This window comes from Opisthocomus hoazin, chromosome 10 (genome assembly GCF_030867145.1).
Source record: "Opisthocomus hoazin isolate bOpiHoa1 chromosome 10, bOpiHoa1.hap1, whole genome shotgun sequence".
NCBI classification, from domain to species: Eukaryota; Metazoa; Chordata; class Aves; order Opisthocomiformes; family Opisthocomidae; genus Opisthocomus; species Opisthocomus hoazin.
Window position 1 is genome coordinate 14,967,903 of NC_134423.1, and position 25,813 is coordinate 14,993,715.

At 42.0% G+C, this 25,813-nt stretch overlaps 1 protein-coding gene across 1 annotated transcript in view; it reads left to right on the forward strand.

The window, feature by feature from the left end:
- Positions 1–655: 655 nt before the first annotated feature.
- TRPM1 (transient receptor potential cation channel subfamily M member 1) overlaps positions 656–25,813 on the forward strand; it is a 98,678-nt gene continuing 73,520 nt past the window's right edge. The window contains exon 1 of the mRNA XM_075431297.1: positions 656–778. Coding sequence (XP_075287412.1) covers positions 656–778 — 123 coding nt within the window. The remainder of the gene's footprint in view (positions 779–25,813) is intronic.

The following is a 25,813-nucleotide window of genomic DNA, read 5'->3' on the forward strand; positions in this document are numbered from 1 at the left end:
ACTACTTGAAGATACTACACACCACACCTTATTTGCCACAACCCATATTCCCTAATTAATTAGAATCTATCTTGTGATCTTACAGGTTGTTTGCTTGTAAAACCTTGTCTCTCTCATCCCAAGACCTGCTGTAGGCACACTCGCTATCAGCAGTTATCCTTTAGAATTCCACCAAGCCTCTAACCCATAGTCTGCTGAGGTCCATCTGCTCTTTTCATGTGCCTTTCTACTGATACTAAAATAGTTTCCATCTGACTGCCCTGTGCTTTGCGTGAATAAAGACCTTTTAGGCTGCTGCTTCTAAAGTAGATTTACCTTCAATCACCATTTATTAAATCTTTGTCCATTAAAAACCATAGCTTGCAGAAGCTGTGTGCATTAAGCCTGATTATAGAGTCAGTAGAGAAGAGGGAGGGGGACAGCAGTTTGTATCAGTGTATTGCCTTGTTTTTCTACTTTGTCTAGCTGGCTGGTAACACTTGTGATGTGGTACATATCAGAACAGGAGTCTCCTTATTTGGCTTTGGTTTTGTTTTATGCATGTCTCTCTTTTTATTTAAGCTGTAGCTTAATGATTGTTGGCTTCAGGAAAAAACTGCTCAGACTACATGACTAGAATCAGAGTTTTCTTTGGTGCTGGGGTATCAGGTCCCTTATGGAGGGTAAGGGCCAGGGGGGTAAGAAAGGGAGAGGAGGAAAGTTCGCAGGTTCCTTACGGAGGATGAGCGGCTCCTTCAAACGCACTTCATTTAAGGGCTCAGCATCTGGATCACAAAAGGTAAGTCTGCAGTTACCCAAATATTACAATCTGAGGGAAACAGCTGGAGACACTGTTTGCCCTTTTTCTTTTCTTTTTTCTTTTTTTTTTTTTAATAGCTGGTTATAAGTGAGAACATTTTTCTTTCCCTCTGTGCTCTTTCAAGTCTCAGAGGTATCTGTCGTGTTCATTGCACTGGTTCTGGCAATGGATGTTATTCCTATTATGGGAGTTCTTTCACAAACGCACTGTCTTAAGGTGCTTTGGGTTAAATATCACTGAACAGAGCTAGTCTTTACTTATTTCTGTCCGTAGTCAAAATCATATTTTGATGACTATTGATACTTAGTGTTCATGCCAAATTGAGATGCAATCCATGAGACATAGGATAGGATATGTAAAGGATTTTGATGTGATCCACTGAACATCTATGGCAGACAGATTCTACGAAAAATGCAGTTTGAGAGAAATGCAGATCATGTGCTGTGCAGTATATGAAAGAGAAAGACAAGGGGGGGAGAAAGAAGACAGGAGGTGATGGCTTTGTAATGGATAAACTCACTCTGTTGTTCTCATAAGCTTGCATGTTGTAGATTAATATTAAGAAGTTGTTTCTTAGTTTAGTTTTTAGCTGTGAAGGGAATTTAAATACATTTTTTGTCCATGTGATAGCTTCATTTGGAACAAATATAGCCTAACTTCAGCTCAGGATTACTTAGATTCCAACTTAACTGACCTTTTTTAAACTGACTCCATTCAAATAATGAGAAATAGTTTTTGTCTTCTCTTCCAGCCCTCTTACCTCTAATTTCTGCTGGTTGTCATAGTGTTATACAGTCAGATTCTAATTAAAGGCATGAAAGGAAGTCTGAAGGAACATAACTGAGATATAAAATGTCTGGCAGCATCTTTGAGGAAATTAGTCATTGACACACAGGCAACTAAGTGTGTATTAAAATGTTTCCTTCTTGAGAAAGATTGTTCTATACGATGTGAAATATTAGTCATGATCATCTGGGAATGCAATAATACACCTAGGTTTCTGGGACTTCAGCAGAGCCTGATTGTCATGGGCCATCACCAGGTGAACTGCAAGCACTATCTAGGGAAAAAGTCATTTACAGAAATGGTTTTTATGTACTAATTAGGGACCCTGGCCCTTTTCTCTGCTAAAGAGATTGTCTAGTTGCATGTAATGTCCATATTACTGACTCTATTACAGACATTGAGTGCTAGGTGGAAAAAAAGAAAAAGAATACTTCAGCTGTAATGTCCTTGTTACCAGGGCCGAGCCAAAACACTTAGAAGAATGAAAGACTCTAAAGTGTTTGCGGTGGGTTCATTTTTTTCTCTGATGTTAGATATAAAGCAAAGTGGCATATTAAAATGTCAGCTAAAGTTAGCAACAGTGTCACATTGTGTAACTTCTCCCATTATTTACACAGCTGCTTCTTAGGTGCCTCATGGCTATGTCCAAATAATGTGAAAAACCAGGCTGTCCTCCAAGATACTTCCATCTCATGAACAAGTGTATATCGCTTGCTTTGTCAATCAAATGACTTTTCAAAGATAAGCAGTAGTTTCATAGGCTGGTAGTATTAACTTTATTTATTGAATAATACAGAGAAACAATGATAAAGGAAATTAAAGAGAACGATTTCCCCTTTAAAATGTCGTTTTGTATATCTAGGGTTACTTCAACATGACAAATTGGAATAGGAAATCCATAATGCAGGCATAGTGCCCCAGGTGCAGTCAGCTATTTTCCTTTAATGCCCTCAAGCCTGTGTTGATACTGCAAAGCATACAGAATTTTACTTCCTGAATGAAATAAAGTCAGAGTAAAATACCCAGATAAAAATTGTTTACTCTCGTACCACTAATCCCATAAGAAAGACTAGTCAAGTGAAGGTAGAAGTTTTTCTTCACAAGGTTTGACTTCTGATTATAAAAAAATGTCTTTTAAAAGCTGTAAATTCCCTTCGTGGTTTGCTTGTCTTAGTCTTCCTAATTCTTTTGGTGTTTATTTGCTTTAATGTTCATTTTGGGAACAAGAACTTTACCTTGCATGAGAAAAATATTATTTCTAGAGTTGATTAAAAAAAAGATTTGTAGGCTTATGTGGTAGACTGGAGGTGTTACTTCTGCTGAGAAATTATGTTGGTTGGCTCTTTGAGGTTAAGAGCATGCTGTCAGCATACAGGCAAGTGGAAGTGATCGCCTCTGGGAGTCAGGACATCTCGAGGCATGAAATCCAGGCACTGTTGTGTTTGAGAATGTTTAGTATTGAATGTAAGCTTTTGCTAATGATATAGCTGAAAACAGTGATTGAAACTAGTCCTGAATGTAGGTATTTTGTTGGGGTGTAGTGCTTTGGGATACCTCTGGAAAACTTAGGCAGGAAATGGTTAAAGCTATGTGATGTAGCTAAGCAGAGTGGTTTATAATGAAAATTTCACCTACTGCTCTACTAATTTTTCACTTTCACCACCCTCATGGACTTTTTTCTGAGGAATGTGTAACAGTGTGTGGTCCTGGTGCATGATTTTGACTCCAGATTTTTACTGCAGTAGTGCTGAATAGCAAGAGGAGTTAAAACAGCGAAGTATCTCTACTCAGTTCTCTATTCTGCTTAGCTTTCCCATGTATTCCTCTGATTTTGACAGCAGTGCTCTAGAGGAAGATGACATTTTACTTCTTGAGCAGTTTTACAAAAACGCCTATTGCTACCTGCTCTGCAATTAAAGGTGTTATTCTCTATCTCAACAGCAAATGCTGTAAAGGAAATGTGAAACCTGTAGCGCGTAAGAAAACGAGTATGCTTGTGCATGTGCACACTGACATCTGTGTTTTGGTTTTGTTTCTTGCAAACATCTCAGTTTATTAAAAAAGGAAGCAGCTTGTCTGGATGTACGTCACTGGGCTGTCATTCCTGCTAATGGGAATTACTTCAAATTATTTTTGTAGTACTAAACACTGCTTTCATCTCTGCTTACTATCTCCATTGCCTTGATCTAAATGTCTTAAAGATGTACCTACTATGACTGATTTTCCACTCCTCTGAAGAGAAAACCTTTTTCTTGAAACAGCTTTTCTCTATGTGTTATTTCTGTTTGCCTGTAATTCTTCCATGCTTTTAAATTCTCTGCGATTATCTGTACAAGAATATACTCATTACAGGTCTTCTAGATGCTCAGATTTAAGCTTTTGTAGAGACACTAATATATTTTTTAGTCGCTTTATTGCTCACATCACTGTCTTCTTCCTGAATACCAAATGTGGTACAAGAAAGAACAGTCATGTCTAAAAAAAATATTTTTTTAGAATCTTAAAAAAATATTTTAAAGAATATTTTATGTAAATATATATAAATTATATAGCTGTCAGAATCTCAACAGCATTACTACAGAAAGTATAATCGAACTTTTAATTTTTTTTTTTTTTTAAGGTAGCACAATGTTAACCAGTGATCCATTAGAACAGCTTTCATGGATTACAAACGCAGAAAGATTATTAGACTTTCAGTCTGAGGCAAATAACTTGTCCTGTGTTTTGTAAATGACCAGATAAACCAGAGAAAAGAGGGGAAAGGATCAATACATTCTCTTAGATCAGAGAGAACTTATCTTTTAGACAGAAAAACGATTTTGTCTCCTCTTTAAGTCACTGTTTTGATCTGTCTTACCATTTATTAATGAAGCTTGAAAATTAGTGTAAAATCCCTTGAAGTGCAGTTGTTAATCTTAAATTGTCTGCTTTCTGTACTTACTTATGGTAATATTAAACTTTGAACAGGAAAAAAGAGATTAACAAGATGAATTTACTTTCTGCTCTTAAAATATTTGTCAAGAAGCTGTGATTTCCTTGAAGTTACCATACCTTTTGATGGTTTATGAATATTAGCTCTTGGTTTTATTTGGAACAGTTATCTGCAGCTGGTGAATATTACAGTTATGATTAGATAGGTCACTTGGTAATAGTGGAATCATTTTCATATACATTCCTTTTCAGAGTTTCGATTTTTTTTCCCTAAAATTTCTGCTGAGATTAAGAAATTCTCTTTGTGCAGACATTTTGACCATTGTCTCAGTGGCTCAAGAGATAACACTGTTTTGTTTTTTTCCATTTTGGGGACTCAGTTGAGTGATAGAAGTGAGAAAATAACTTTGGTATAATAATTAATTTCACTCTAAGTACAGCAGAGCAGGTACTGTATCTTCCTTAATGCTCAAAAAATATTAGGGCAATAATCAAACTGCCTTCACAGACAGACTTTCATGGCACTAAAGAAAAATCGAGGCAGACTTGTGTCTGGAGAATAGGCCAACAGGTTATCAGTTGCCCCCTTTCAAACAAACAAAAGCTGTATTTAGCAGCATGTGGTCTCTGGTACAGACTCCCAAACTTAGAGAGAGCCGCACAGACTGCACTCTTCTGTTTAATGAAAGAAGGGAATGTCACATTAGAATAATCTATGACTATCACAGCAGAATCAGTACTGTAGCTGTGTTCTTAAAAGATACTGAAAAATGTTATAGTGGAGTATATAAATTTGTCCAATTTTGACAAATCTTTTCTACTTGCATATGCTATTTAACAAATAGCATCCTACTGGCTCTTTTAATGAACTGCCTTGCTGAACTGACACTGAATCAGTTTAGTGTTGATTTGGTATCCTAATGTCCTTCAACAAACTGGATAAGAGCATTGTGACAAACAGTCCTAAACAGAGTATGTGTTAGACAGTACCAACTGATCAGAATAGGAATTAGAAATAAATGTTTCAGCCATCTAAGCAGGATGCATAATTGGCCAAATGAATTAAAAGGCTTTTGTTTGGCTGTGATACACCATGCAAAGAAAGAACATCAGTATAGTAGAGGATTTATCCAATTTGAAATGTAGAACTAAATGGTTCTCCTTGGCATGTCCATGACATTTTTCTTGACTTCCTGTAAGTTTCTTCTCAAGCAGACATTGTAAGGTATGGCTTTTAGGAATCTCATTGTTGTCAGGAATTGTTCGTAAGAAGTTGAGTCTGTATTCTGCAGGTGTGAGTCACCCAGCATAGACAGGCGTGTGGCACTGCACTCTCTACAAGTCAATGCACTGCAGACATCCAATAGGAGCAGATGTTGTGTGCATATGGCAAGTAATATGTGATCTGTAGCATGAAGGAAAGGTTACCACAAAGGCAGGGAATCTTACTGTTCAAGGTAGGGTGCAAGCACAGAATCAGAGACAAGACTGCTTGCACTGTGTAGCTGTTAAGGCTTCATGTACCTCTGACCAAAACGCTGCCTATGTACAACTGTTATGTCATGATGGCTTCCAGCAATGAGAATGTCATGAGTTTTGTGGGAGCTTTTTGACATTCTTAGTGTATTTGAGCCCAAATGTTTCGCAAATTTTTATAACTTGATGATAGCTGTTTTTTATAAGGAAAATTAGTATATTTCATAGAACATCTGTATGTCTGGGCAAATACTGTGTGAACCCCACAATTTACAGCAAGTGCAGACTGTCCAGCAGAAAAAGTACATGCATTATGAGTTGCAGATGTCATGGTAGGCTTGGCCTGGTGTCCAGCACATAGCAAGCATGTACATATCTAACATATATCATCTCCTTTTGAAATCTGAACAGCATACAACTTATGTATACAGAGGTGCTACTCTGAAATGCAGGATCTTAATAATAATCTATCACAGGAGTCTAGGGCCAGAAGGAGAGAGGGGTTTTGTCTAGATAAAATTGCTGAGCCAATGCATGTTCGCAGCTTGTAATTGCAAGGGTAATAGAAGCATATCTGGACTCTTTTGTGCTAGCCGTATCAGTGAAAGCATGGATTTAATACCAAGATTCTGTAGTGTTAGAAAAAGATGAAGCTGACAAAGGCAATGCCAGGAGAACTGTCCTTTTTCATACTGCACGTGAGCAGAGCCTTCAGTTTTAAGGGATGATATATATGAAATGTGCCCTAATGCTTGACTTCGGCCTGTGATAATGACAAAACCATGAGTGCCACTGCAACAGACATGGAGAGAACAAAATCCTTCCCCAGAACTCATGTTATCTACTGAATGTGGGAATCACCTTGTGAATTATGGAATAATGTTTTTTACTTTTCAGCAATATGATGCTATTCTGTCCAGCTGTTCATATTCATTCCTGGCAACTGTAGGATTCTCATGCATCTATGTTTTTTGTAACTATGCTTCACTGCCTGTTTCCCAATGCATATTACTCCTAGTCTCATTCAAAGAAAGCTGCTGTAGATGCTTGGTTCATGCTGCACCTCTTGCCAGTTCTTGGGTACCAGCATCTCTCCACTGAAGGTTTGCAAATGAGCCTTATGCAGTTCTGAGTAGGGAAAAATCAGAGAAGAAAGCCTTGAGCAATTTTCACTTTGAATGTAGTTTTATAGAAGGATCCTGTCAAGGGTGGCTACCTGTTAAAAACTAATGCAATTGCTCATGGATACCACAAAGTTCTCTCTGACTTTCAAACGTAGAGAGTAACAAGTAGTCGTATAAGAGTGCTTCTGGGCAGAGGCTTTTACAGTAGGAGGAGACATACAGAATGTGACTGTAAGTGGTACCACGCTCCAAATGGTTGCCCCTTCATTTTAGCTGAAAAACAGAGGTGTGGATAAACAAAGGAAAAGCAGTTTTGCTGGAAAGTGTTATTGGTTCATGTCTCGCATAGAGAGAGTAGGTTAGTTGATCCCACACTGAAGGATTTAATCTGGGGTACTTACTGCTCTCCACTCTTAAACTTGAAGATTCAACCATTGCCTTAATGAATAGAATGTTTCTGGTGCTCTTTAATTTCAGATTCCGCGTTTGTAGAATGTACCGCAAGTGATGAAGATTCTTTTAATTTAGTCAGTCCTTAAAGATGAGGTGAAAAATATAGGTGGCAGAGTAAAGGAAGAGCCAGAAAGCATTGAAAAAAGAGCCATTTCATAGGCAATGTGGTGGATTGGATCAGCAGTTTAACTGCACAGTTTTGTTACTAGCTGTGCCATCTACCCTACTTTGTGAATTTGGGCAACTCACTTTCCCTCTAAGTCCCTCTCTGTTACGTGTCTTGTCCACTTCACAGAAGTAGTTTTGTGTTCTGTGTGTGCCCCAATCTCTACTGCAATTTCTGTGATTTGCGCTAATGGAAAAGTTATAAAAGCTGGAGCTGATTAAAATGAAGTTGGTTTTTTTTTTAGCAGACTGATTCAGTGTTCTCCTGATCATATATTCCACCCTTCAAGCCTCCAATTAACTAATCTGTAGTGTAGGAATTGCTCATGCAAACCCTCTTTAGGGGTCAGACGTCAATTTTCTCTTTGTGTAGACACCTGCAATAAAGATACTTATTTTGAAAAATGGAAAATAAGCCAAACCTTGGCAATCCAAAGGACTGTAAATGGAGAGTCAAAATCCATGAGAGACAGGCAAGCAGTGAAAGGGAAAATTGCCAAACATTAGCAAAGAACAAGGAGAAGAAAGCCATTCTTAGAATGCAGCTTGCAAAACAGCTAACTTTGTGCAAGGGCACTTTTACTTCTACTTGTATAGCTTATCCAAGTTTTCAGGAAAAATGAGAAAATACTGTCCAAAATTTTAAATAGATTTTAATTGTCCAAGAAGATATGAACGGACGTTTTTCAAAGTCACTTGCTAATACAGAAAATAAAGAGAAATGTAATTGAGGATCGTTAAAGTACATTCATGATGTATATAGCTCAAGGATTCACTGCAACAGCCTTTCACAGCCGGGTGGCAGAGGTGTTTAAAGGCTGAATGGAAGGATTTTACATAGATTCATATCTTATAAAACTCGCTGTCTGACTCCTAATTAACTGTAAAAATGACAGATTGTTGTCATGTTTCATCCCTTATGACTTCAGAGCGATGGGGGGAAAGGGAAGAAACAAGAATAAAACCTCAACGCTGTTAATTTAAATTAAAAGCAAGCAAGGAGATAAACTGCTTAAAGGCTTACATTTAGACCCCAGTTTTACCTCCTAATATGTACATTATCTTTTGTGTTCTGAGTACGTCTGTCTGCCCTGTACTTTTGTTGGTTGTTAGCAGGCAAATTATTGACAGTAAACAGTGGAAGTGTCAGTGTAGGGTTGGCCATCTATCCGGTTTGGAGATGGAAGAAGTCCTGCAGACAGGCATTAGCAGGGTGGAATGGGAAAGCCAGCTAGTTCTGGGAAGCGGCATGAAGAGGAGAGGGAAATATCAGAATTTTAAGATACTTATTTGGGAGAAGAGGAAAAGGCATCAAAACCAATGTTAGATAAATAACAGCTGGTTCAGCAGCAGATGAAGATGGGGGTGGGGAGGATTAAAGACAGGTAGCAGAGACTGGGCAAGGAAGTTGTCGATTGTCAAAATAGAGGCAGGTTCAGGCAGTGCTGTGGAGGGGGCAGCTGACCCGCTGGAGCAGATCAGGTTGCCCAGAGACAGAATAAGGGCAGGCTGAGAAAACAGAGCCAGTGAAGGACTTCGGGAGATTTGAGGAGAGTGAAAGGGCAGGGGCTGCAGAGGAGATACTGTGCGAATTGCAAGGAAAAGTAGGAGAATGGAGAATCATACAACCCTAGACTAAAGAGCTTCTTCCTCACCATTTAGGTTGTGCTACAAAACTAATACCCATGTAATCTGTAAGATCAATCTAAAGTCCAAATGAGTAAAAAGCAAAGGTACCTTCGTGAATAATTGCAACATGATTACAGAAGAATCTTGCATTTAGCAAAACAAGGAGACTGCAGGTGTAGAGAATGCAGATTTTCTGTAGCTATGACAACTGTTTTCCCTACTGCAGCGGGTGCGGTCTCATCCAAAACTCAAGAAACTGATTAGAAACTTATTTTTAGTGGTAATCTCATAATCTTTAATGGATAATACTGGCCTTTTCTGCCAGCAGTTTTACTTTTTTGAAACAGTGTGATACTTTTTTGTGATTTTAACAGCATTCTACCAACATGTGATCCAATAGGAGTTTCTGTAGAGTCTGCAGATGCAGTTGTCTGTGAAGTGTATCCAAGCAAGTAAAATCAATTGCTCCTCTAAAACCTGGCTCACCGAACAGGGTTTTTATACTTCATTAGAAAATGCTGTGTTCACAGTGTTGATTCCGTTTTGCTAAAATTGTGTTACAATCCTAAATATTCCTCATTAAGGCTTCATCAACTAGATCATAGACGTTTTTAACCGAATTCATTCCCTGCTACTGAAGATAGGAAATTACATGGCTTTGAACTTTCTGTAAGAGAACATTCAGTATCATTAAAAGAATATCCTTTTTCTTTTGATGTAAGCTCTAAAAGCAGTTTTTTACAGTCACAATAAAAATTAACTAATCAACAGGTTACAGTGACAGTGTCTCTTCTAAACGAAAGTGCCTTAGATTTGAAGGATAAAGTTGAATGTAATTTCACCATGTAGTCGTTATCTCCTGCTTTCTTCAACCATTTCATGAAGATGTGTTGTAAAAGAATATCAGCTTGTATGATGTCCTCTTGGAAATGACATGAAGAGGCAGCCTTGTTCTATAAACATTAATCTATAATAATAGCATATTAAAAGATGTAACAGCTGGTATGGATTAATATTCCTTAATATCTGCTTTCATGTGATTAATAGCTGGCTTAAGCCTCTACCATTGGAAAGCAAGCAGTGGTTACTAAACTCTACTAAATTAACTGTTTGTAATTTTTTTAACAGAATAGGCATGTAAATGTTTCGCCTTTTTTATTTTCAGAGTTCCTAGTTGATTTTAATTTCCTTCCTTCCCAATTTTTCTGTTGCAGGTCATATATTACAAATTTTTTTTCAAAAAAATAGGGAGAAATAAGTTGTTCAGTAGTTTGGGGGTTCATCCTCTCTTGTTTCTGATACACAATACCCAAGACTATTCCTAATACAATTTAGCAGTAAATCATTAACTTCTGTGTTGGTTTATTAATGTGTTTTACAGAGATTGGCAGGTGAAGAGGAATGCATTTGGTTTTTGTGTTGATGTGCACATGAAGCAGATATCTTTGTCCAGTTCTACATTGTTGGTAGTGATTTTTATATTCTATTTTTACAAAAGAAAAATCTCTGTCAGTTTGGAACTGAAGAGTAAATTCCAAAGCTTTTTAAAAGATTTAATCAGCATGTGATTAGCTGGATCAGTGCTCATAGCCCAGGGTGTGCTGTTTTGAAATTACATCTTAATCACTTAATATTTTAGGTTTTAATGAAGTTTAGTCCTCCAAATACTTTTCAATTATGGAGACAAATTTGCTCATAAAACTGGAGATTGAAAATCCAGGTGGGAACTAGGCGTACTGCTCATAAGCTGACAAGATTTTTCCATTTAATGTCCTATTAAATTCAGAGGTAAGGCGTGAGAATAAAAGAGCAGCTGTGCTGGGTCAGACTAGAAATCTGTGTTGGCCAGTGCTGCAACAGCACAGTCTAGTGAGTGCTATAGGAACCGGGGCAAGATGTAGTTGTTCTCCCTCAGAGTTTGCTCCTGCCCAGTGATACTTAACGTAGGGATTGTCTGGACCAGAAGTAATATTGGATGAGTTTTATGTGGAATTATGTTGTTGCCTTTTAGTCTTCACAGCATCCTTCACCAAGGAGTTCTACTGCTTAGTTTTAAGTTGCATGAAAGCATGGAAGCCAGCTTGTGCTCATTAGTTTTGGAAAACAGTCATTTATGTTTGCGTAAAATTTCTTTAAGCTGATACTTAGTATCCCAGGTTGAGAATCTTTTAATTTTGCTGTTGAATTTTGTAGCTGTTTTGGTATTTGGTTCTAGTTTCACTTCATAATTTTGTTGAGCCTTCCTTACAAAATCAGAAGTGCATCAGACATGGTTTTCTTTGTGTTTGGCAGGCCTACGTTTGAACAGAGGGCTTAAAAGGTGAAAAGTCAGTGTGTTTTCCTAAGTTACTAGGTCCGAGTGTTGAAGCACTGACATGATGGCATGCCTTCACCAAACACTAATAATTCTAGCTGTTTAGCAATGTCTTTCATACTAGAGAATCCCAAACTCTTGTATCAGCCTTCTGTCTTCAGAATAGTTAATTTACCAGAGAAATGCCTCCACCATCTCAGAAGAATCTTGGCATCAAGTAACGCTACTTTTTATTCTGTTTTAATGGTAGCTATGCTGTTAACTGGTTACTGCATGCGGATCTCCTTCTAGTAAACCAAAAGGCTGGGAGAAGAAGGACTCTGGTAGGACCTAGGGGCAGGCAGGCTCTGTACCACACTAATCTGCTCTGAAAGTGTTTTTTGGTTTTGGTTTGCCCCCACACGAACACAGCGATGATCCCCGTGGCTCAGAATGCCTTATCTCTTTATCTTGCCTCTTGTTATCTGCTTGACTACTGAGGAATGTGAGCAGCTGAGGTGGGTTCTGGATGGAGATTTAGCCTTAAATGTATACTGATCCTGATCTGTTTGGGCCTGTTTAAACATGAACCCATGCTGAGACCCAGCCTGAGGAACAGAGCCGGGGCAGGGGGTTATCTTCTGGGAGCTCTGGATTAGTGTTGCAATTGTATATTGTATTCAGGAAATAATGGGAAGGGAAATAACTGGCTTGTCCAGTACAGAAATAGATGGTTAGTCCAATGCATTCTTCATTAGTGTCCAGCTCCAGTCTATGGCCTAGTTAATTTTAATCACTACTTGCTTCCTCCAGAATAAATCCTATGGTATTAACATTTTGCTGTTGATAAAGCTTTAGTAGTTGGAATAAATACAGACACTAATGCAATCTCTGACTTTTCTGACATTCAGCTACCTGTGTCACTCAGTACAATTTGTAAATATTTTTTTATTTAAGTTACACTGTTCTGAAATTATTTTTCCTAGCACTGAGGGAGAGCCATGTTATCTTTATTTTCTGTAACTGAGCATTATTAGGACAAATGCACAAGGGCACAGCTGAGATACCTGAACTTTTGTAGTTAGTGCCGTTTCCCATCACCTCTGGCCTCTAGCTGCTGAGAAGGTCTTTGTTAGAGCCTGTGGGATGCTAGGCTTGTGGGGTGCTAGTCCTGGGAGGATATCTTTGACACACCGTGCGTCTGAATTGGTGCCAAGTACTTGTGCTCAGGCATCTGACTCAGCATTTAGAAAACTGAGCAGTTTCATACTTTATTTGGTAGAAGATAATGTGAAATGGTCCACACTAACCGCTGTTCATCTTATGGGCCTAGTTCATTAGCAAACTGTGCTTGAATTAAGAACAAGGGTAAGTCAGTAAATCATGGAATGAAGACTGCGGGATGTATTTAGCTTGGTCAAATCACTTTGATTTTCAAATAATTGTCATGTTGATAAGATAAAATGTTCTACTAATACTACGTTTTCATTATCTTATAAATGTCAGTATGAAACTTCTTATTACTGCTCTTCAAAGTGTTGAAACAGATAAGTGCTTTTATTTTGTGTTCGCAGGCACATAAAACATTGAAGGCATTTTGCTGTTTTGCTAGAATACAAGTTAGTTTAGAGCACATTTGAGCAATTTACAATTAAAATACAGCTAGTAAAACTTTTTTATGTCACCTGTATCATCGTTGCAGAAGTACTAGATAAAACACGAGTTGAAAAGGATGTGAAAACTGGGCTGTAAACCTATTTAATTCCTGTGTGCAAAATAATGAAGCCATGTTCTAGTTGCTTTCTGGAACAGTGTGTAGAGAAACAGGTGCAGTTTGAAGGAGAAAGTCTTTACAGCTGAAGCTTTCAGTCATTAGGATTACTTAATGCCAGTGCTAGGAGCATTGAAGGGCCCCCAGTTCATGTGTCCTAATCATTCTAAAGGAGAGGTGATTTCAAGCATTCTAGAAAAAAGTTATACAATATTCAGAGCTAATTTTATAGAACTGTTTTGTAGGCTTACCCTTAAGCAGTGTCTAAAAATACATATTATATTTTGGTGTTGGCTATATCCAGCAGACATGACTGTTTTCCACCAACTGCAATGCTTTTCCATTGCTATTTTAATTTTGCTACACTGGCATGTGTAGCAGGATTATTATAGTTTAAATGAAACTCTAGTTATTTATACAGTTATTAAACAAAATTATCATTAGAGCATTAATCAAGTAATTAGTGTCTCAATGCCCATTATTTCCTTTAAGCCTCCATTGGATGAATGGCCCGATGAGCTTGGGAAAACTGTAGGCATGCTTTTGTGGAGCTTTTGTAATTACCAGCGTAAACTAGTGTCTTGGTTTCGGCTGCGGCCGGCAACAAAAGTGCCACGCAGCCGCCCCTCCCCCCGCCGGTGTGCGGAGGAGAATGGAAAGAAACAGGCAGACACTGGTGGGTCGGGATAAGGGCAGTTTAACAGAACAACAAACAGAGGGAACAGTAAAAACAACGGTACAAATAAGGAGCAAAACACGACAACGAACCGCATGACCCAGACAGCCGCCCTCCCGAACAGGACCGGCGCCGCGCGCTCCCGAGCCGCGAGTGAGTCCCCGCCGCACCGCCCCCCCCCCACACCGGAACCCAGCGTGACATCACATGGTATGGAATACCGGGCTCTGTTTGGCCAGGTGGGGTCAGCCCCCACCCCCCGGCTGTGCCCCTTCCTGGAGTCCAGTGAAAATTAACCCTGTCCTGGCCAAACCCAAGACATTATCCACCCCTTATTCCATACCATCTACGTCATGCCCAGGTCACCCATTGTCCAGTTGATCACCACTACTTCTCCTGTCTCCAGATATCATTCCCTTAGTCTATGGATCATCACTCTAAAGTGTCCGTTGAGTTCATTTAATCCATGACTTCAGGCTCCATCTGTCGTAATGGTCTTCCGTGGCAGGAGAGGTGATGTGTGGTGATGGGCATTCACTGATGCATCCGGAGCTCACGGCTGATGTATCTGGTGCGGCCCGTGCCCACAGTCTGCAGGAGATGTTGATCTTGATGAAGCTGCTGGATGCCAGTTGTTGAAAACCAGGTCCACTTCCCTCATCACTGTGCTCTGCTAGGTTTTCATCGAAAAAGTCCATCCTTCTTTAATCTGGACGATTCTTACTATGCTACAATTATAACAGTGATAACAGACAGTGACAGGGTTATTTAACATTTAGCTTTATACAATTTATTTATGGACTATTCTCCCCCAAAATTAAATCCCCATGAGGTACACATCGGACTTCCCCATCCTTCCGCATTACCCACCAGGTACACCCAGGTCCTTGAGCAAAAGCAATCCCGCGGATGGGCTTGCCTTTGCCCGAGGCAGGATTAACACAAACTGTCTTCCCTAACATGTTCCGCATGTGCACTACAGGGACTTTATCCCCTTCTACAGGGCGCTGAGATTTTGACTGGGCAGGACCAGCCCGGTTGGTGGACCCTCTGGTGTTAACCAACGAGGTGGCCTTTGCTAAATGGGTATCCCAGTTTTTGAAAGCCCCACCCCCCATTGCCCTCAAAGGGGTTTTTAGCAGCCCATTGTACCGCTCGATCTTTCCAGAGGCTGGTGCATGGTAGGGGACGCGATACACCCACTCAATGCCATGTTCTTTGGCCCAGATGTCTATGAGACTGTTACGAAAATGAGTCCCGTTGTCCGACTCAATTCTTTCGGGAGTGCCATGTCGCCACAGGACTTGTTTTTCCAGGCCCAGGATGGTATTCCGGGCAGTGGCATGAGGCACAGGGTAGGTTTCCAGCCATCCGGTGGTGGCCTCCACCATTGTGAGCACTTAGCGCTTGCCTTGGCGGGTTTGTGGCAGTGTGATGTAGTCAATCTGCCAAGCCTCCCCATATTTATATTTTAGCCATCGTCCTCCATACCACTGAGGCTTTACCCGCTTGGCTTGCTTGATTGCAGCCCATGTTTCACATTCATGGATAACCTGTGCGATGGTGTCCATGGTCAAGTCCACCCCTCGGTCACGAGCCCATCGGTATGTCGTGTCTCTTCATTCGTGGCCCAAGGTGTCATGGGCCCACGGAGCTATAAACAGTTCACCCTTATGTTGCCAGTCCAGATCCACCTGAGCCGCTTCAATCTTAGCAGCCTGATCTACCTGGTGGTTGTTTTGATGTTCTTCAGTGGCCCGACTCCTAGGGACGTGGGCGCCCACGTGACGCACTTTTACAGCCAACTGCTCCAGATCGGCAGCAATATCTTGCCACAATGGGGCAGCCCAGATGGGTTTGCCTCTGCGCTGCCAGTTGTTCTTCTTCCATTGCTGCAGTCACCCCCACAAGGCATTGGCCACCATCCAGGAGTCGGTGTAAAGATAGAGCACTGGCCACTTCTCTCGACTGGCAATGTCTAAAGCCAGCTGGATGGCTTTCACCTCGGCAAACTGGCTGGACTCACCTTCTCCCTCGGCAGTTTCTGCGACTTGTCATGTAGGGCTCCATACAGCAGCCTTCCACCTCCGCTGCTTCCCCGCAATGCGACAGGACCCATCCGTGAACAGGGCATACTGTTTCTTATCTTCTGGCAGCTGGTTATACAGTGGGGCCTCTTCAGCACGTGTCACCTCCTCCTCTGGTGATGCTCCAAAATCTTTGCCTTCTGGCCAGTCCATGATGACCTCCAGAATTCCTGGGCGACTGGGGTTTCCCATTCGGGCACGCTGGGTGATCAGTGCGACCCACTTACTCCACGTAGCATCGGTGGCATGATGCGTAGAGGGGACCCTCTCTTTGAACATCCAGCCCAGGACTGGCAATCGTGGTGCTAGGAGGAGCTGTGCTTCAGTGCCGACCACTTCTGAAGCAGCTCGGATGCCTTCATATGCTGCCAGAATCTCTTTTTCAGTGGGAGTATAGCGGGCCTTGGATCCTTTGTATCCCCGGCTCCAAAACCCCAGGGGTCGACCTCGAGTCTCCCCTGGTGCTTTCTGCCAGAGACTCCAGGTTGGGCCATTCTCCCCGGCTGTGGTGTAGAGCACGTTTTTAACATCTTGCCCTGACCAGACTGGACCAAGGGCTACGGCATGAACTATCTCCCGTTTAATCTGTTCAAATGCCTGTCGTTGCTCAGGGCCCCATTCAAAATCATTCTTCTTCTGGGTCACGTGGTACAGAGGACTTACAATCTGGCTGTAATTTGGGATGTGCATCCTCCAAAAACCCACAACACCCAGGAAGGACTGTGCTTCCTTTTTGCTGGTTGGTGGAGACATAGCTGCTATTTTGTTGATGATCCCATGCATTGGGATTTGACGGCGCCCATCCTGCCATTTTATTCCCAAAAACTGGATCTCTTGCACAGGTCCCTTGACTTTACTTCGCTTAATGGCAAAACCGGCTTTCAGAAGGATCTGAACTATTTTCTCCCCTTTCTGAAAAACCTCCTCCGCTGTGTCACCCCATACAATGATGTTGTCAATGTACTGCAGATGTTCTGGAGCTTCACCCTTTTCCAGTGCAGTCTGGATTAGTCCATGGCAAATGGTGGGACTGTGTTTCCACCCCTGGGGCAGTCGATTCCAGGTGTACTGGATGCCCCTCCAGGTGAAAGCAAACTGTGGCCTGCACTCTGCTGCCAAAGGGATGGAGAAGAATGCATTAGCGATGTCAATTGTAGCGTACCACTTGGCTGCCTTTGACTCCAGCTGATATTGAAGTTCTAGCATGTCTGGCACGGCAGCACTCAGCGGTGGTGTGACTTCATTCAGGCCACGGTAGTCTATTGTCAGTCTCCACTCTCCAGTAGATTTTCTCACTGGCCATATGGGACTATTAAAGGGTGAGTGAGTTTTGCTGATCACTCCTTGACTCTCCAGCTGACGGATCAGCTGATGAATGGGGAGAAGGGAGTCTTGGTTGGTACGATACTGTCGCCAGTGCACCGTTGTGGTCGCGATTGGCACCTGTTGTTCTTCAACCCTCAGCAACCCCACAACGGAAGGATCCTCCGAGAGACCAGGCAAAATGGACAGCTGTTTAATTTCTTCCGTCTCCACAGCAGCTATGCCAAAAGCCCACCGATACCCCCCTGGGTCCTTGAAATACCCTCTCCTAAGATAGTCTATCCCAAGGATGCACGGAGCCTCGGGGCCAGTTACAATGGGGTGCTTCTGCCAGTCCCACCCAGTGAGGCTCACTTCAGCCTCCAGTACACTCAGCTCTTGGGACCCCCCTGTCACTCCCGAAATGCAAATGGGCTCTGACCCTTTGAACTCTGATGGCATTAAAGTACACTGTGCACCAGTGTCCACTAGAGCTTTATATTCTTGTGGATCTGACGTGCCAGGCCACCGAATCCACACCGTCCAATAAACACGGTTGTCCCTTTCCTCCACCTGGCTGGAGGCAGGGCCCCTCTAATCCTCGTCAGAGAATTTGCTGCTCACCTGCTGTAAAAATGACTTGGAGGTCCCCTCCAGAGGATCGGAATCAAAATCAAACTGTCTACCTGGTCTGGAGAGCTGACTGCTGGAAACTGGAGCGGCATTTTTCCTAAGAGAATCCCCTTTGGTGATTGTTTTACCTCGCAACTCACGCACTCGTGCCTCTAGACTTGAGGTGGGTTTTCCATCCCACTTCCTCATGTCCTCTCCGTGGTCACGCAGGTAGAACCACAGGGTGCCCCGTGGTGTGTAGCCTCTGTATTCACTCTCCTGAGCAGGGAAATGCTTGCCCCTAATAGCTGAGACACTGGCCCATACAGGTGGGGAGTAGGACCTACTCTCTTTCATTTGCTGGACCTCCCGGGCCAGTTTCTCCACAGCTGAGACAAGGGAGGAAGAGAGACTTTCCTCATATTGCCGGAGTCGGACAGCCACCTCATCCAGTGTTGGTGCCTCTTTACCTTTCCGGTTTACAACTGCCAGTGAGTTGGCATATGAGGAGGGTGCGCTCCGCACAAACTTCCTCCACATGGATTGTGAGCACTGGAGTTCATGTGGGTCTGTGGGTACCTGCTCATCGTCTGTGTCACAGTAAACCAGCTCCCGCACAGCTAATTCCCTCAAGTACTGAATACCCCTTTCCATATTGGTCCACTTGCCAGGATAGCATACAAAATCGTCACTGAAGGGGTACCTCTCCCTCGTGCCTGACAGAAGTCTCCTCCAGAGGCTGAGGACTTGTTCCTTCTTCCCAATGGCCTTGTCAATGCCCCCGTCCCTGGCCAGGGATCCCAGCTGCTTGGCTTCCTTGCCCTCTAATTCCAAGCTGCTGGCCCCGGTATCCCAGCACTGCAGCAGCCAGGTGACAATGTGCTCGCCTGGGTGGCAGCTGAAATCTTTCCGCATGTCTCGCAGCTCACCCAGGGACAGGGACCGGGTGATGATCTCTGTCTCTGTCTCCCGTGATGACCCTGGCTCATCGTCATCCCTCCCGGAGCGATCTGCTCTCTTTGCGTCTTTCTTTAGTTTTCCAGGGGCGACTGCTACTGGCACAGGTTGGTCATTGGGCTCAGCTTTGATGCCTGAAGCTGGAACTGGGGCTGGAGCAGCTGCTGTGCCTGCCAGGGAAACCAAGGCAGACCCTGCAGCTGTGGCTGCAGCAGCCGTGGTGCCGGTCGGGGGGGCTGTGACTGCCTGCTGGGCTGGAGCAGCTGCAGGGCCGGCTGGGGGGGCAGCGCCAGCCGCAGTGCCTGCCGCTTAGTTTCCCCCCCTTTCCCCTTTAGGGCACTGAATCAGGTTGAACACAGCTCGGTAGGCGTGGGCCAGACCCCAGCACATTGCAGTGATCTGTGTCTCTCTGGAGTTCCCAGGGTGGCAGCACACTTTTTTCAGATATTTTACCAGATTGTCCGGATTCTGTATTTGTTCAGGGGTGAGTTTAAAACACACCGCAGGTGCCCACTGCTCTAGACACCTGCCCATGCTGTCACGCACACCCAGCCACTCACAGCTCTCCGGCCCCGGGGCAGGTCTCTGCACGATGTTCTTAACGACTTGCTTAACCCTAAACAAAAACTGAAACCCATTCAGGAGGCAGAACAAAAGGAGAGTGCTGGCCTGAGCATCCCACGGGTACTCGAAATTCTCAAAAGCCATTAGGACCAGCCTGAGGGAGAGAGGGGGGGGCGAAAGAGTGGGGGAAGGTATCCCCTTCGGTTTTCCCCACAGATTGGGTTTGATTATTCACAAATTCTAAGACATAGGATCCGAGGTACGGAAATTACCGTAGTGCCGCATGCAAACACAAGCCTAATTCCATGCACAGTGATGTTATCATATCAGAAGTCGATATCATACAGTACAGCAAAATCATCATCCTGATCTTTTTCCCCGAGGTAACAAACAGCACGGCGGCAAACACATACAGCAAGTAAGGATTTACGTAGCAGAGACATTTGATCAAAGTCCGAAACATTTTTACCGGCGACTTTAACTAGCACAGTAAATGCGTATAATAAATTTTAACAAAATCTAAGAAAGCAGTTTTAACGCCCGGCTAGCTCAGCCCTGCTGTTATCCCCGCCCCACGTTGGGCACCAAATTAATGTCTTGGTTTCAGCTGCCTCCGGCAACAAAAAGTGCCACGCGGCCACCCCTCCCCCCACCGGTGTGCGGAGGAGAATGGAAAGAAACAGGCAGAAACTGGTGGGTCAGGATAAGGGCAGTTTAACAGAACAACAAACAGAGGGAACACTAACAACAGCCATACAAATAAGGAGCAAAACACAACAATGAACCGCACAACCCAGACAGCCGCCCTCCCAAACAGGACCGGTGCCGCGCGCTCCCGAGCCGCGAGAGCGTCCCCGCCGTGCCGCCCTCCCCCCACCGGAGCCCAGCGTGACGTCACATGGTATGGAATACCGGGCTCTGTTTGGCCAGGTGGGGTCAGCCCCCACCCCCCGGCTGTGCCCCTTCCTGGAGTCTGGTGAAAATTAACCCTGTCCTGGCCAAACCCAGGACAACTAGTGATGAAATCCATTACTCAGTTACACAGAACTTACCAGCTCTCTCTCCCCCTGCTAGGTCTGATTAGAAGCTGACAGAGATCAGTGTCCAATATATCCCCTAAGTGGATGATGGGATTGGGAAAAAGTGTAGCAGCCATTTGCATTTTCTGAATCCGGCTTCATAGCTTTTTGGATTCAACATGTTGTGTTGATCCGGGAGGTCTTCAGTACCAAGTCATCTCTCCCATAGCACGTCTGCTGCAGAGCACAGAGAGTATGGAGAGGTACCCAGTGTAGTCCTGCTAAGGAAAGCTATATTACCTCATCGTATGCTGCAGCCGTTGCATGCTGATCGTCCTGCTTCCAAGGTGAGCAAGCCAGTGCTTATGCTCTCAGCATTCAGGGCACTGCCCCTAACCATCCAGTGCTGAGACTGGAGGACAGCTGCATGCCTTCTTGTCTCCCACAGCAGCACGGAAGTGTTTAACCAGAAACTTCCCAGCCACCTCTTCCACATTGCTCAAACACGCCCACGATAATTGTGACAACTTTAAATCCCAATTTAGAGGGGAAAATGTGTATACAATTAAGAATGGGAACTGTCCAGTGGACTTTGATGGGTTTATCAGTCAGGCCAATATTTAGGTATCTTGCTTGAATAAGAATTGGAGCCCCTGTTTTTTTTCCTGCAAATTGTATTGGAAAAAGTGTTCATTGCAAGGAGAACTTTCCATGGAATCACGTTCATCAATGTATTTAAAGATAGGATTTAGCTAGCAGTACAACCTTTCCTGCTGTATTTCCAGACTTACACAAGGTGGATGACAGTAGATCAGACTAAGAAAGTGTCACCTTCCTAAGACCTTCTGGGCCTTCGTCAAATTTTAAACAGGCAGATGCACTTGGAATAATGAACCACTAGATAGAGCTATGCACTATGGAGTCTTACACTGAAATACCTATTTTCCCTGATAGTGAGACAAAATAAGGACCAATTGTTGCACAAGACAGATATGACGGGAAGAGTTCTTTCTCCAAGATACAATAAACTCCCTCCCCTCCCAATAATACAATGAAAATCATGGATCTTTTTCTGAGTATACCTTATAATAAGAATTCAGTGAATAGTCCAATTTAATTCCCATACATTAATTATTAAATAAGGCATATCTTTAAATTACCACAGCAATTATTTTTTAATAAGCAGTTATTATAGAGCTATTTTATTGTGATTGTGGGCAGGAACCTTGAAAGCAAAGGCTGTATTACCTTTTCTTTTTTCATTCCCTGCACTCCCCTTACACCTGCACACACCCCCTGGTGCTGAGAAATCTTCACATATTGATCAAGGGGTTAGAAACATGAGAAAAAGGAATTACCTACAATATTATCTAATGTAACTCTGAACCAGCACAAGATTGCTCTATTTAATGATTTCTGTATTTTTTTTCCAACTTATGTTATTTGTAGTAGTAAACTTACTTTTGACTTTCGAGATATTTTTATTATAAAAACTCATTAGCAAAATAACTAATGATGGATTTAGTCTTTTGCCTGTGTTTAGGATTTTGTTTGCCAAAGTTGTCCTGAGCTGGTACAAAAGCTACACTTAATGCATGAAGCTGTGGAATACAGTGTAATTCAGACTGAAAGATGTGTGAAAGTTTAGGGGAGCTGAAAATGTGTGGCTTTCACAACTTCTGCTGGCAGTAAATAGTACCATAAGAAAAGGACAAAAACAACCTCCCTCCCACAAGAAAACGCCACACCCTACCTGCCAAAACAGGTATCGGTGATACCCTGTAGCTTTCAGCAGGTACAGGCATAGCACAGACATTACTGTACAGATTATTCCATGTTTATTCTGGCAGTGTGCCTCAGCCATGAACCGAAGGAAATACATCTGGGTATTTCTTGGTGACATGTTCAGTTCTTGGATCTCATTAAAACAGTTCCAAAGTGCAGGACGTGGGCGAGTTCAGTGGGTATATGTGGACTGTGACGCCATAATAATGAAATCGTTTTCTAGAAAATTCCTACATTTACTTTTTTTATTTTCACTTTTTCATTTCTGTGGCTGAATTAAGCAAAGAGTCCTTAATACATACCTTATCATACCCAAGCAAAATTTTAATAGCCAGTGTTATGAGTATGTATTTGACTCCATTTGTTCTTCATTCTTGCCAATAAAATGGCACTCAGCCTGCTGGTTGAGTGGATTTGTGATTCTTTCCAAGGATCAGCTATGGATTAGTGAAGTACAGCTGGTAAGTTTCTCATGCCAAGTGGTTTTGGCACTTTTTTTTTTTTTATTTTTAATGTTTTTCTCTAAATAAATCATGCCTTTCTTTCACCAAACTGTATGTTACTAAGACTGAGCAAACAGGCATTGCTCAAATGACTCTATACCAAAAAGGGAATTTAAAGAAATGTGCTTAGTTTCATTTAACAAGTAAAAGTTTGTTCTTGTTTAAGGAGTCTAATTCAGTAGTGAGTGAAGGCAGGTTTTTAAGCTAGTGGTCTAAAATACCAATGATCTTTGCATGAAGATAGCATACACCAGTGGGTTCTTGAAATGCAGAACTGATGAGACTTCTGGCTAGTAAAGCTGCCTTCAGTTACAGCACCACTCAGGTAGCGACCAGAGCTCGGTAATACTTCTACTCCAGTTCAAACCTGGAGTATTCCATATCTACCTTTCATTTCAAGTCACAGACTAGAAAGTTTAATATTTCTACCATCGTGTAGAGAGCTATCAGAGTCTCTGAATGTCTTGTAATATAACTTTTAAGTATTTAAGATTTTGTTGTGGGGTTTTTTTTTGTGTTTGGTTTTCTTTTGCTACCTCACATAGTTACAAGCTGATCCACCTTCCCCTCTGTCAAAGAGGTTACCAACCAGAGTAAATTCTGAAACTTGCCCTCTGGCCTGGCCATTAAAGATTAACCCAGCAAGCCCTGCTGTGCTTGGCATATGCCAAATCCCGTTTCTCTTCACCTAGCAGTACAAAGCATTCATGGTAGAAGATTAAAATAGAGGTATATATTCATGGCTTTGTTTTTTCTTGCAGCTTTAGAAATCCTATTCAGTTCACTCACTTTTATATCTGTGGTACATACAAATTCATTGTGATACATAAAGCAGTGCTTGCTAATATTGTATGTTACATTATTTCGTCTCATCCATGTTGAATATAACTATACAGCCAGGTTGTGCTTTTAATGATTTATAACTTGTAACACCAACATTTTTCAAAATGGGTGCTTGCATCTAGGCTTTTAAATCCATGTAGAGGAACCTGTTCTTGGTTTTGAAAGCTGTGATTCCTTCATATCTCTTCATAATCTCTTCATATCTCCGTAGTGGGCAGTGAGTAGTAGTTTTAAAAGCTCTGCAGGTCTGGAAACTGAGGCATGTTTATTCAGATACTTACAGCTTTTTCTATGAAAAAGCATGTTCCACATCTCCTTAGAATGGGTTTGATTTCTGTCATTTCAAGGTTTGTTTTTCTATGAATCAGAAATTTGTAATCATGAATTTAGGGAAGGATTTGATTTCATAGCGTTTCATAGTGTTTAAATACAGTAACTTCCATTTCAGTCTTCTACGTCCGTTAGTTTTGCCTAGTTTCGTCACAGCACTAGTCAATGCTTAAATCATCACATGTTAATTATTTTGTTCCCCACGTAAAAACATGACTGTAGAATAAAGGCAACCCCAACCTGTCAGCAAGGAGTTGCACTTTAGCCATCAAAGCATGCAAACTCATCATCATTTGCAGATTTTTCAAGTCATGGTACTGTTGTTACAGGTAATAGTAGAAACTTCTGGAAACAACCAGGGTAGACAGATCCATTTTAGAATTCTCTGGTCATAAATTCATTCTGTTCAGTCAGTGCTGGTGCTGGCAAGATCACAGGCTCATAGGCTAAGTTCATCTACCAGCTCTGATCTCTGTTAGTGACACTAAAGGAAACCTAAGGTCAGTTTTAATACAGAACTGAGATGATGATTGCTCCATGTATGTAAAAGCAGCACACAGCTGCAGCAATGTGCACAGTTGTCATCAGCATTCTCTGTTCTCTGAGGGACAAAGATGAGAATTTGTAAGAATGACCATTTTTGCACTTAAAAGCAATACATAGGTTGGATGGATGATGAAAAATGCTAACTGCTAGCAAGTAACTGCTAAAATATCTAGTAAGTATATTACAAGGTAATCTAAACTTGGCTCTCTATGTATGCTCCATGAAAATTTCAGTACAATTCTTAAGTGACTTGTTTGAATCTTGCTTCCTGTTTGGATTCATTTATAGTGAAAAGAATATGCATTTACTTTCAAAAAGTTCTCAAGTGACATTTTTACACTATTGCTGTTACAGATACAAAGCAGCTCTTTGCTGGAGAAGCACGTAATAGCTTAGACATTTAAAGCTATTCGCGAGAAAAGACGCGTGACAAATCCCACCTTTCTGTCCTGGAAAAGTGAAGGAGGTATTTGGTCCCTGTAATTTAGCTGTGCGGCAGAGCATGTTGAATTACAGTGCACTCTCATCAACTCCTGCTTGTAGCTTTGCATTCTGCTTCTGTTTTATTTGGTCTTGCATTTCAGTGCTTGAAAGCATTGATGATAATCCTTTCCTTTTTGAAGGACTCGTTTAACCTGCAGCCTGTAACTGTAAATCAAGCATATTGCTTTCTTGCTCAAAAAAAACCCAGACAAAGTCCTGAATGTTTCAGTGGTCTTTTCCCTGACGAACAAACCAATGCTGTTGTGCACAGGTTTGTTTACCGATAGGCCTGAAATAGCATTTTGAAAAATAAAATTAAGATTGCTAGCAGTATTTTAAATAACGTGTCTATTTCCTATCGACATTTGTTTCAGAGTGCTGATTTCTTTCCCTTGTATCCTTCTTGAATGACTGCCAGGAGAAAAAAAGTAAAATCTCACGCTAACCCTTTATGCTAGCGAGCTGTAATTCTGTAGTAATCAAAATTTCGTGGAACTGCACATTCAGCAAAGTTGAACAGTGCTGAGAACACATCCTGAGAGCATCCAGCTTAGCTTGAGCTTTGCAACTAAGCGGCGCAAATCATCTTACCTAATCTTTCATGGGAACTTCCAGCCTGCAAAGCCAATAAAATAAGCACACTGATGCTTTCTACTGCTCCCTGAAAAGGCATTTTTCA